Here is a 13,724-nt window from a genome sequence, read left to right on the forward strand (position 1 = left end):
CTTGTTAATAACATACATTTCTTTCCCAACATAAAAGCTTCATCCACCCTTCTTTTTATTGATGGATTCTTCAAAGTCACTTTTGCCTGTAGCATAAAAAAAAAGAAAAGAAAAAGAATAATTCAATGTTTGTTAATTCCCCTGCGCTGATGCTTTTCAAATCATTTCTTCATTTTACTTCTTCCTTGGCAGGCCATGAGGCTATGACATTCAGAAAAACTTAAGAATGCAAAACATGAATTGTTTGATGAGGGGGGTAGAGCAGGGTAGAACAGGAGAAAGAAAACAGTTTCAGTGAAATAACACAATAAAAATAAGCTTTTTTCCCCCCAAAGGTAGCTGTTTGCAATGCTCAGCATAACAGAATGTTCCCTATTGAATATGAACCTGCATCACAATCAGCCCAAAAATTCCAGAACAAGCATAGGCTATTTTATTTATATATATATATATATATATATATATATATATATATATATATATATATATGTAGGTCTTTGGTTGTTCGGGTTTTCTCCCACGTAAAATTGGAAGTGTCTTGGCGACGTTTCGACGAAGTCCCATTCGTCATCTTCAGGCTGGTGCTTTCAGCTTCGTGCTTCGAGCAGCAATGTGTGGTCTTAGCTGTTTCTTCCTTTTAACTGCCAGTGGGGGTATGAACTGATTGGGTGGGAGCTTGGCTGTGTTCTGATTGGGTGGAGGTGTGTTCTGATTGGTTAGGGGCTTGGCTGTGCTCTGATTGGCTGGGGGGTTGGCTGTGCTCTGATTGGCTGGGGGAGTGTTCTGTTTGGTTGTGCTCAGGTTAGTCTGAGTTGCAGAGGGATTCAAGATTTTGGGCTGCCCTGCCATTCCTTGGCTTCGCGTTCGTGGTCGTGCTTCCTCTTCATGGAGGGTGTCAGTTTGCTTCATGTATGGATTGGGGGGTTTAAAGTGGCTAATGATGCAGCTGTGGTCTGGCTTCTGGTTTGTGGTCGTGCCTCATAGTCAGTGTGGCTTTGGGTTTGTTTTTTGCGTGGATGTTTGGTGGTGACCTCCTGTGTGGTTTTTGTGAGTGTGGGTCTGGTATCATTTTTTGTGTTAGGGAGTCGTTTGTCAATAAGGGCGGGTTTCCAAATGGCTGGTAGGCGGGAGGTATCATCTCGCTTGTTCATGCTGTGTGGGCGTTTTTCTATCTCGATGGCTTCTCTGATTATTCTGTTATTAAAATGTTCACTTTTGGCAATGGTTCTGGTATTTTTAAAGTCAATTTCATGTCCTGTAGCTTTAAGGTGTTGGACATCTTCCCTGGTCCAACACCTTAAAGCTACAGGACATGAAATTGACTTTAAAAATACCAGAACCATTGCCAAAAGTGAACATTTTAATAACAGAATAATCAGAGAAGCCATCGAGATAGAAAAACGCCCACACAGCATGAACAAGCGAGATGATACCTCCCGCCTACCAGCCATTTGGAAACCCGCCCTTATTGACAAACGACTCCCTAACACAAAAAATGATACCAGACCCACACTCACAAAAACCACACAGGATGTCACCACCACACATCCACGCAAAAAACAAACCCAAAGCCACACCGATGATGAGGCACGACCACAAACCAGAAGCCAGACCACAGCTGCATCATTAGCCACTTTAAACCCCTCCAATCCATACATGAAGCAAACTGACACCCTCCATGAAGAGGAAGCACGACCACGAACGCGAAGCCAAGGAATGGCAGGGCAGCCCAAAATCTTAAACCCCTAACTCTGAGCACAACCAAACAGAACACTCCCCCAGCCAATCAGAGCACAGCCAACCCCCCAGCCAATCAGAGCACAGCCAACCCCCCAGCCAATCAGAGCACAGCCACGCCCCTAACCAATCAGAACACACCTCCACCCAATCAGAACACAGCCAAGCTCCCACCCAATCAGTTCATACCCCCACTGGCAGTTAAAAGGAAGAAACAGCTAAGACCACACATTGCTGCTCGAAGCACGAAGCTGAAAGCACCAGCCTGAAGATGACGAATGGGACTTCGTCGAAACGTCGCCAAGACACTTCCAATTTTACGTGGGAGAAAACCCGAACAACCAAAGACCTACATACAAATACCCGCGAAAACCTCAGAAAATATATATATATATATATATATATATATATATATATATATATATATATATATATATATATATATAGTAACAAGCACTGTGTTTTTTAAAGATAGTCTATGCTGTGTTATACCCATTTTAATTTGCTGAATGAATGTATAATGCAGAAATTTAGTGCAAAGGAAAAGTGTTTTTATGAGATGGAAAAGAAAAATATATGGTTTAATCAGACTCATTCTAATGATAATTTACATTCATATCAATGGTAAGAGTTTCGTAAACTATATTCAGAACAGGAATGTAGGAATAAGAAAAATGAATACAAAAGGAAATTTGCTGGCTGGAGAATTCTGGGAGTGTAAGTCCACATATCTTCAAGCTATCAAGGTTGAGAAACATTGCTCTAGTGTAAATCAGACAAAGCCGAACCTGAATTTTGATATTCAGTAATGAGAAATGGTTGTAGAAAGTGAGAGAAATACAACAGCAAAGCTGCAGAGTAGCCTAGACATCTTATCATCTATTAAAGCCTTGATGGAGCTTTAATTATCTTGAATCCACAGCCATAATCTTATTGTTATGCAGTAAGTAATTTTAAGGGACTAGTGACCTGTGCTTTTTCCATCTTGAATGCCAGAGAAGACTGTGATGCTTGGGTGTTTTTTCTTTTTGAAATGTGGAGTGTAACAGAATATTGGCAAACATTCTTCTTTTTTGTAAGAAATTGCTAAAGAAGAGACAGCAGAGTAAGAAATTCCTTATGAGAGAATGAATGGAAAACAGACCAAACTAGGGGGGGAAAAAAACAAGACTTGAAATTCTTGGAAGAAAAGAGCAGCTTATTTGCCAGATCTACATTCAGAGAAAGATGATGTGCTTTCTGGATTACATAAAGAAAAAAATCATTTTCTATGATCTTTTTATAATAAACATTTGAACCCAGCAAATATAAATACAAAGAGAGACTCTGGCTCAATAATTTTCCTTTTTTAAAATTCAGTTTACTTATACTGAAGAACCAAAATAATTTTCGAAGATTTTAAATAGTATGTTCTTGACTGAAATAGGACCCACCATTTTTTCTGCATGCTTTCATCGACTGCAGCATTGTCTTAGATTAGTCAAGAGGTGAGAAAGGGCTAATAGCACATACATGACTTCATTAATTCCTGATGTATTATGGGGAATTTTCAGACGACACCAAGCTGGCAGGAATAGCCAACACTCCAGAAGACAGGCTTAAGATACAGAAGGATCTTGACATTGGACCCTATCTAACAAAATGAAATTCAATGGTAAAAAAAAATAAGATTCTACATTTAGGCAAGAAAAACTAAATGCACAGGTATAGTATAGGTGGTACCTGGCTCAATAATAATAATTGTGAGAGGGATCTTGGAATCCTAATAGACAATCACTTAAATATGAGCATGCAGTGTGCTGCACCTGCCAAAAAGGCCAACACAGTCCTAAGCTGCATTAACTGAGAGAGAGACTCAAGATCACAAGACATGTTAATACTACTTTATAGCGCCTTGGTAAGGCCACACTTGGAATACTGCATCCAGTTTTGATCGCCACAATATAAAAAAGATGTTCAAACTCTAGAAAGAGTACAGAGAAGAGCACCAAAGATGATTAGGGGACTGGAGGCTAAAACATATAAGGAACGGTTGCTGGAATTGGGTATGTCTCGTTTAATGAAAGGAAGGAACGGGGGGGGGGAGAGACATGATAGCAGTATTCCAATATCTCAGGGGTTGCCACAAAGAAGAGGGAGTCAAGCTATTCTACAAAGCACCTGAAGGCAGAACAAGAAGCAGTGGATGGAAAACTAACCAAAGAGAGAAGCAACTTAGAACTAAGGATAAATTTCCTGATAGTTAGAACAATTAATCAGTGGAACAACCTGCCTCCAGAAGTTGTGAATGCTCCAACACTGGAAGTTTTTAAGGAGAGACTGGACAGCCATTTGTCTGAAATGGTATAGGCAGGGTTTCCTGCCTGGGCAGGGGGTTGGACTAGAAGATCTCTAAGGTCCTTTCCAACTCTGTTATTCTGTTATCACATGCATATGATGCATGCTGCAATTTATGCACTTGTTTTGGATGTTGGGGTATGAGTACATACATAACGGGGGATTTCTGTCATATCATCATCACATGTGTCATCACTTCAACCCTGCAGTTTGCTACAGATGCCACTGGACCTTTCCAACTCTTACATTCTTTGATTTTGTCAAGGATTTCTCAGATTATATTCAATGGCAATTAGCTGTACTACTGACCATGTTATGAAAATGTAGGCTAGGTGGAAATGTGCTTATATATGTATAGGGACTCATGTATTTGTGTATGTATTATTATACACATGCGGACTAAGAGATTAGTGCCTAATTGAAAACTGCAGTGCTTCTGTATGCACACATCAGAAATAAAATCTGCAAGCCTTTAAAATATTAACCTTCTGATAGTTGTGAAGCAAAGCCCAAATTGCAGATGCTCCTATTCTCTGAGCTGCAGGACTGTCATCTTCCAGACAGGCAGATAGCAATGCAACAGCTTTATCTAGGAGGAAGACAAAAGACCGCACATGTATCTGTCTAAAGGCTATTATATCACAGTTTCAGTTTCTCCAATGCATTCTTGTGAGTAATTTCCCACTTCCTGTGATATATATTACATTTATATAAGTCACAACAATTTCATTTCAAGTAACTTCTATATGGTAGCTTCTTCTGTTGTAGTGGTATTAAAAAAAGACAGTGATCCTGATGGGAAGGAGAAAAGGTGATATGGAACACCACGCAAGGGTGTGTGCATGCAGCATCAGTTGGCAGCTTTTCCAGCTTGCTTAAAAAAAAAAGGCCAGAGGTATTCCATGGATCACCTTTCCCCCTTTAGATCTAGGCTACTGCAGATCCCTATTAAAAGATGTAAAGAATAAACTTCAATGTAAGAAATAATGCCAAGCTTTCAAGACTTAAATTACTGGCTACCTTCTCGTGCTAATTATACTATAAATATTCTATATTGCACATATTCTACATTTACATTTATTATACATTGAGGTAAACGATTCAGACATTGATACGTATTATCTGTTCCCACTATTTAAAAAAATCCTATAATTCTGCTTTCGTGCAAGCTTTGTGATTGGGCCTCCAAAAATTACCTTCTATCGCACTATTATGAACTTTGTTCAAAACATCAATTAGACTGTCCTTTGGTGTAGCTATCTTTAAAAAAGATTTTGTAACTGGATAATAAAACCTTTCCTTTCTTGGCCAGCACTTTACATTTTCCTATCCACTGTCTTTATTTATAGGTCTTTCTTCCCTCCTTCTTACCTTCAACATATGTTCAGTGATGAAGAGGAGACCTTGCTAAAAATCTTGTGTAATAGTCTACCAGAATAGTTGGGCAAAGAAAATCTAGGATTCCCTGATTCTAAAACTGGATCTTATCTGAATTATAAACAACTGTTCATAGGTATATTTGTTTTTATTATTATTATTGTAGCATTGCAGTTCTAAGCCTGAAAATATATAGTAGGGTTATTTCATAAGCTCTAGCTCCACCTTTTCTCAACCCAATAATTTGGCTAGTTGTCATCTCATACTGTATGTCTAAAAAGTCCTTAGTTGGGAAGAATGGCTTAAAGCCAGATAATAGGTATTTACCATTTGCCAGTATCTTGGGTTTGTTGGCTGGACTAAAGCAGATATTGTGCAGAATCAGAAGGATCATGTATGGATTGTTTCTGTGTTTATATTTGGCCATCTCTACAAGTTGATCCAAGCCACCATTCAATTTAACAATCATTTGCTGTCCGTCTTCTCCAAATGATAAATTCAGTAAGAGTTTTAGCCAAGCAATAGCCAGCATGCTGAGGCTTTTATTTCCTCCTTTTGGCAATGATAGTGACAAAAAATTCTGTAGAAAATTATTCTAAAGTAGGACAGGAGAAAATGAGTGGTTATTAAGGAATTAGTTTTTACAATCCATTAACAAAACATGTTACTTCCCACCTCTGGAAATACTGAATAATCAATAAAGGAGAATATTTGTAGCTCAGGGTTGGAAATAAGGGGTCCTTGGTGCTCTCTGAACTTGGTTGTTTTCTTGCAGATTTTTCATTACCCAAATTAGAGATCAACATCAGTTTGGGTACTGAAATGTCTGCAAGAAAACAACCAAATTCAGAGAACACCAAGGATCCCTCAATATTGAATAAGACACTCAACTAGAAATTTTGTTACATTTGAATAAATTAGTTTCCTTTATTCTGAGTTATCCTTCTGACTTTTAACATGTTTTGTTCCCAGTGTTGGAGATGAGGAACTTCCAGTGCTCTAGGTGTTGCTAAACTGGAACATCCAACAACCTGGCTAGTTGGTGGCAATGGATATTGGGAACTGTAGTTCAGGAACATCTAAGGAGAACTAAGTTCTCATTTCTGTCTCATCCTAGTCAGAACTTCAACTGAAAATCCTGGCCTATACAAAAAGGCTTTAGTCCTTTTACAATTAAGAATATTTTAACAATACTTGAAAATAGACCATTTTTTCCCATCAATTTAAACGATGCCATTTATAAAGTGAAAATAAATCCTCTGTCTTCAATCACTTTATAGTAATCTGGACATATAATTATAATCAGATGGATTATTTATAAAGTTGTCTACAAAACACATTCTGTCGCTTTTATTTTAATAATAACTGATACTTATGTGAAAACAAAAAAAGTCAGGCATCAAAAAATCATACACAGGATGTAAAGACAATTTAAGATTTTTTTTATGCAAGATACAGTATTTTTTTCTTATGTACAATATAACAATTTGTCAGAGAAACATTTCAGTTTAAGAAATACTGTCAGTAAGGGGAGAGAGACAGCATGCAAACTCTGGTGTCCTCAAGTCCTTTGAAGAACTTGCACAAAGTCTTTAGGAAAAGGAAGTACATTTCTGGAAGATTTTTTTGGCTAGGAGAAGCTGACCATAGGCAAAAGAGCATTGGGAGATATAAAAGCCATAACATATACTCATGTGCTGCAAACAGACCCTGTTATAGTTTCTGCAACTGTGCATAAAATTGTTGCCTATTCCTACTACAGAAAAAACTCAACGATACACAAAATTTAGAAGCTCTACATTGCCAGATGCTTCCTGTAGATATTTAAAGCCAGCTATCTTCAGGAATAGATGTGTTCTGAGCCTGTCAGACATGTGAAATTAAACATCCCTTAATTAATTTAAAAGCCTCCAAAAGGAAACTTCCTTCAGATATAAACATGTATCTTAAGCTGCTGTCAGGAAATGCTATGCAGACAGGCAACTGCTCCATCAAACTACAAGCAATTCTCTGGCCTTTCAATATGTCCTGGCTCTTTCTACTTGGGGCTGCCAAAAGCTGAACCGAGCAATTTCTTGCATACAAGCCATTTGATCAACAACTAAATTTTCTGCTAGAAAATCAAAAAGCAACCCAAATATTTGTTCCATCTATCAGCTATTCGAAATGCTAGATGGATACAAATGAAATGAAATAGGTTTTCAGATAATTTTATTACCCAGGGTTACAGACCAATAAAGCAGTTATGACAGTGGTTGTGAAAAGTTCACTTTCTAACTGCAGGTAGGGTAGGGTAGGGTAGGGTAGGGTAGGGTAGGGTAGGGTAGGGTAGGGTAGGGTAGGGTAGAGGAAGGAAGGAAGGAAGGAAGGAAGGAAGGAAGGAAGGAAGGAAGGAAGGAAGGAAGGAAGGAAGGAAGGAAGGAAGGAAGGAAGGAAGGAAGGATTATCCAAAATAAAAGAGCTGGTAGGGAATAATTCAGTCATTTCTGAATTAGTGATGAAAATATTAATAGTCTGCATTATTATGGAATTCTAAATCTAATTCATTATTTCTAGCAATGGTTGTTGCCTCTTACAGGAAGCTCTTACATTGCTCCTTTCAAGACTAGCAAAGAACCTTTTAATTCTCCCAGCATTGCATCTTTTCAATTTAAAGCACTTATGTGGTTTTAAAGAAAAACCTTGTCATCTAATTATTTACTGCTTTACTACTTACATTGCTCATACATCTGTTAACTTGATTTTTAAATACATAGTGCCAGTCTCTCTTTCTCTCTCTCAGACACACATACAAATGCACTCATAGTGTTTTGCAGTATTCTATATTGCAAAATATAAATGTAACATCTCAATCAATCCCACACATTCAAAAGCTACTGCAATTGTCCCCGTTCCTTTTCATCAGGGCAGCTTTAACCTTATAGACAATGTTTCTATCCAAATGGAAAAAGGTGGTGAGAAGAAACAAAGAGTGAGGATCTGCCTTCCCCAGTTGGTATGCCCAATCTGAGGAGAAGACACATGGCTCTGGGGCTTGATGGTATCATCTCTTTCCATGAGCAGCCCACTTCCATCACAGTTAGCAGCTATAATAACAACAAAACATTAACAGCCACTATCTTGTTGCTTGCTTTCCTTTGTTCCCCCATGCTCTTTCCTTTCTGATGCCACACTAATCATAAACTGGGGAAGAGAGTTATCTATGCCACAATATTATTCATACCTATGCAGAAACTTCTGGTTTGGGTTTTTACAAAAAGGGCAGAGCTCATGCCTTGCACTCGGAGCTTTAAAAATAAAGTGGCAGGCTGGGGGCAGACAATGTCTTACTGACAAAGGCCTTTGGGAAAGTTTCTGACATATGCAGGAAGTGACTTTGCTTCAACACAACCAATCACTTCTGGGGAGAGCTTTAGTCCACAATTTCATTTCAGGATAACCACCCTGTCATGAAGAGAAGAAGCAAAGAACAGAGGAAATATTTCCTCTGCAAAAGGCGCTTCTGACATGTGACAAATTATACTGACAATAGGTATAATTTATCCCTAAAGCGTAAGTCATGTACAAACGATGCCAAGACGCTTACATTAAACATGCAGGAATGAAAGTTTTGCTGAGCTAAGAAGCAGAAATATTAACTAAAAAACAGAACAGACAAGACAGTTTTTCTCTTACTCTTTTATCGGCCAATAATTTGGCTGATAAAAACATATATTTGGATGTGGTAATATCTGCAAGCTTCTTCCACAGAAATCAGTGATGAAAAACTATACATAATAATACATACTTTTATTTATATCTTTAATCAGGATCTACAAGTGAGCAAACATTGCAGTAATAATCCCTACAATTGAGAAAATTGAGTATTCAAAGGTAAGAAAGATGATTCATGAAGAATCCATAGATGCAATATCTACATATACTTACATATGAATGCATGTACACACACACACATAATTGTGTTCCACGTGCTTTGTTTGCTTGCACTATAATTCTTTATTATAAGCCTCAGTCTTCCATTCACAATTTTAGCTGTTTAACTCAGATTATCTTAACATCTTCTCTGAGACTAAACAAAACCAAAACCACTTCCTGAATTTTATCAGAATATTCAGAACATTGAATGCCTACCTTCTGAAGAAGACCTTTACAGTCTTGAGATATAACCAGGTTTGCCAGAAGATTAAAAGTCATCTGCTGAATGATGCCGTTCTCAGACAGAGTTTGAGTTGCTAACTTCATAATGTTATGCATAAGTGAGTTCCCAGCTACAGTTCTTTGGGTTGTCTGGAAAGGGCACAAGCTGCTACTTGCCACACAAAGAGAAGCACAGCCTTTAAAAATCAAAATATTATTACAGGTAAATATGAGGGGGGGGGAGAGAACTTTTTATTAAGTGGCCTGTTTGCAGGTAAACAATCTCATTCCATGTTAAAATTACAGTTTTCAAAAATCTTCATTATGATTTAAAAAAAACCTTCAAAAAAACTCATATAAAAAAAGTATTTTTTCCTCAGGATTAAACTATGAAATTCTTGATGCTCTATGAGCCTGCATATGTTTCAACTAGGTGATATCATCAGTGCAAACTCACATTTTTTTATATAGTGTGTAATGAAACGTCTGCAAGCAAACAACCAAGCTTAAAAGAGCATCAAGAACTCAACAAAACTAATATAAACCACTCAATATCACAGAACACACTTAGTTTTATCAACCGTTACAGGAGTACAATGTTGATTAAACAAAGGAATCTTGTTTCAAGCTTTTTCTCATATGAAATCCATCTCTTTCTCTTATGTCCATGCTTACAGGAAATAAATTGTTTATGCATAGTTCAAAATCCCTTTCATGTGTATTCATTTCCCTCAATCTGCACTATTTTTTTTTTTGTTTTAAAAGTAATCGAGAAAAAGCTACAGTTATAAATCATCAGTTCCCTCATTTTAGATTCCATCATCTGTATTTTTCCAAGCAGAATATTCCTTTTGTTTTCTCATCCGCTCTCATCTCCAGCTCTTTCTTCTAGCCCTATTCTATCTACAGTCATGTTGGTATTTATCATCTAAATGTACTATTAAGGGAAGTGATTCATGATGATTAAAAGTAGAAAGAAGAGCTTTCTTCTTTAAAACATAAAGTGATAGAACTCACTGGCATAACATGATCTATGAAAACACATCCACCAAGGGCTTGATCATTCATCTTCATAAAACAATGACAAAACATAATATGAATAATTTTACATCATCTAATGATGGAAATCCAGACATTAGAAGCCTATTATGATGCATTTTAATGTATAATATTTTGAAGAATATGACATATATTAAGCCATGAAGTAAGATATGTAATAATCTCTAACATCAGTTTGGGAATGACAAGAACTCAAAATATCTGGCATGAGTTCCTACTTCTCTTAAACCAGCATTTTCCAACTTTAACATATTTCTGGATGTTACCAGAAAAGTTAAGTGGTGAATATTTGGAGACTTATAGGTCCATGGGAGTTGACTTTTTTTAAATGATCAGTTTAAAAGATCCAAGCTAGAGAAGAATTAGGGGGTTATAATGCTTGCCTGCTCTTTCAAGTGAAATCATTCAGGTTCAAATTCTGAGTCAAGAGATAGTAAAATATGAAAGCTTCTCTACTATTAATGACTTCTCAGTGACATATTTTTACAGAGGGATAGGCATTTGCTGGTAGCTACAAGGAACTTAATTTAGTTTGAGAGATGAATACATTTGATTTGCAGGCAGAGATCTTAGCCATAGCTATAACCCAAAAATCTACTAGAAGCATTTCCAAGGATTTGATGTGTGTAATGGAAGTGATGGAGTTTTTTGTTGGAATATATTACACCACAGTATAAGCCACTTTTGAATGTAGTCTCAGTTTAAAGAGAGTAACGCGTTATGACAAATAGTGCAATGCTGCTGCCTGAAAACAAAAACAAAAACATTCCATGGACATGTACAATCTTGGACATGCAGAACTTATTTAGATTGTTATACAAATATATAATTTAAAATGGAATATAATTTAAACTGAATTCAACTTTTATGAAATTAAGGAAATTAACACTATGACTATAATTATGCACACATTAACCTTTTCAGTTTTTCTATGCAGAGGAATGAAGGTATTCATGAAGAGTTCCAAAGCTATTTTTAAATACAAAATCATTTGCTTTCCATTATATTTCATCATGCTTTGGATTAAATTTTGTACTTTCCTCTATTACATTTTTTTTCCGATATACTTCCACAAAAGAGCTTGCAAAGGTTCCTACACAGAACATTGCTAACATGTAATTTCTATTACAAATTACCGTGAATTGTTGAACTAAGATTATTCACATTCTGTAGCTACAGAAGATTCATGAACTATCCACCCACCTTAGCCCCCGATTTATTTAAAAAAAACCTGAAACCTTTTTAACATGATTAACTAAGAAAAAATAGTTTCTTTCAAATGAAATGTTAGTGCAATCAGATGCTGTCATCAAGTGCCTGCATCTCTCAACAAGTGTAGCCATTTAAATATTAAGAAATTTTAATATGCGAACAGTTAATAATTCTTCATGGTACTTTATGCCAACCTTAATAGAAAAGGAATATATTTGCTAAGAGGGAAAGAATAAAAGCATGCTAGAAAAAGTGAATAGTAACTTTTTCTCTCTCACATGTGCACATCTACAGTCAACTGTTTACAGAGGTAGTAAGGCATAAGTGTTTCCATTTCTGTTGGAACACAGGGTCCTCCTTTAGTAACCACAATTGGAACTGACAACTTGGTTGTTAAGCAAAGTGAAACTGCAACCGTGCCTAAAATCTTCCTTCAGCTTTCCTTTGCTTGACAGACCTGCCCCTACACCTAACTCTAAATTTTCCACCATCATCTGCAAATGGTCGCTGCATGAATCAGTTGCTAAACAGGATGAGCTATAATAAAATGGGGGAGGGGGAGAGAACTGTCATTTGTGTAACACGAGGACCTGGAAAAGTGAATTTTGAACAACGACTAACTCTAGTTAGGTTTTTTCTTTCTTTCTTTCTTTCTTTCTTTCTTTCTTTCTTTCTTTCTTTCTTTCTTTCTTTCTTTCTTTCTTTCTTTCTTTCTTTCTTTCTTTCTTCTTTAATGGTCACCTGCCACATGCAGCAATGATTGAAGTGTCACTCACCGGAAGGATAGTTTGCAGTATAGACACACAGCAAATGCAATGCTGCTTGCATCAAGGAATCATCCATTAGAAGCCAAGGCCACAAAGAATGCAAAATAGAAATGAGATGAGTTCCAAGGGCTGCTGCCTGTCAAATAACGAGAAGATGTTGCAATACTGAAAGAGCTTTTATAAATGTGATTGTGAAGCCAATGCAAAATCTAAGGGCTCATTGACCACAGAGGGCTCTTTTCCAACCTCCACGTCCTCCAAAAATATGTCAACTTTGATGAACTGACAATTTTAGGAGTTGGAATCTATGCATCTGGAGAAGGTCCAAGTTGGAAAGGTAAAAATAGAGCTGTAAATATTACACCTTGTGAGAAAATATTATTTCCTCTTGGGACATAAAAAGCAATTGTTTAACCTAATGCCTCTCAATAAACATAGGAATACCAACGGCATTCTAATTATTTCATGTAGTTGCATGAATAAAAGTTCAGTTATATTAAAACAAAACAAGGGACCAAACCATCGTTCACATCCTCAACCCTCTGCATATCCCTGAACAGTTATTATGACACAACCTGGAAGATAAATCACAATCTGGAAGATAAATAAAATAAGTGTGTCAATTTTTTTTCTTTGTATTTCTAAATAATTCATTTCCATCACCATTGCTACCCAGATGCTAGGCATCTATAAACAGTTGGATTAGTAGAAAGTGAAAAGATAAGGTCATAAGTATATTGTTCCCAATATTGCAAACATCCCCGACAAGACAGACCTTCAGCACATTTTAGCTGAGGAGTTAGACATTTCCCTTGTCTCTTACTTTGCAGGATTCATTTCGAAAGAAAGAATTTCTTAGGAGCTGCATGGCAAGTTTTAACTCTCTGCTGAGGTTGTCTTCCTGGTAGAACAAAACATTGATTTAGATCAATATACAAGCAGAATCTGATTCATATGACACAGACAGTCCTACTTGCTTCTGCAGAACAGCTAGATTCTGTAATAGCTTTGTACCATATAGTATCAACCATGTTAATTCTCAAGGCTCTTTTTTCTGTTATGTATTCAAAATGGAATATGATTTATGTATGTATGTAC

General features: G+C 36.8%; 2 protein-coding genes across 7 annotated transcripts in view; one reads left to right on the forward strand and one right to left on the reverse strand.

The window, feature by feature from the left end:
* Positions 1–9,567, forward strand: part of DOK6 (docking protein 6) — a 224,224-nt gene extending 214,657 nt beyond the window's left edge. The window contains exon 8 of the mRNA XM_039349036.1: positions 9,261–9,567. Coding sequence (XP_039204970.1) covers positions 9,261–9,289 — 29 coding nt within the window. The 3' untranslated portion in view covers positions 9,290–9,567. The remainder of the gene's footprint in view (positions 1–9,260) is intronic.
* Positions 1–13,724, reverse strand: part of RTTN (rotatin) — a 102,155-nt gene that overhangs the window by 2,478 nt on the left and 85,953 nt on the right. For 5 of the 6 annotated variants that reach the window (XM_039349027.1, XM_039349026.1, XM_039349029.1 and 2 more), the window contains 6 exons: positions 13,450–13,527; positions 12,636–12,762; positions 9,583–9,785; positions 5,779–6,046; positions 4,560–4,663; positions 17–86 (listed from right to left, as the gene is read on the reverse strand). In XM_039349027.1, coding sequence (XP_039204961.1) covers positions 17–86; positions 4,560–4,663; positions 5,779–6,046; positions 9,583–9,785; positions 12,636–12,762; positions 13,450–13,527 — 850 coding nt within the window. Of the gene's footprint in view, positions 1–16; positions 87–4,559; positions 4,664–5,778; positions 6,047–9,582; positions 9,786–12,635; positions 12,763–13,401; positions 13,528–13,724 lie in introns of those variants that run through there. The other variant, XM_039349030.1, reaches the window with a different exon arrangement.

This window comes from Crotalus tigris, unplaced genomic scaffold, assembly GCF_016545835.1.
Source record: "Crotalus tigris isolate CLP2741 ecotype Arizona unplaced genomic scaffold, ASM1654583v1 scf7180000018219.524809, whole genome shotgun sequence".
NCBI classification, from domain to species: domain Eukaryota; kingdom Metazoa; phylum Chordata; class Lepidosauria; order Squamata; family Viperidae; genus Crotalus; species Crotalus tigris.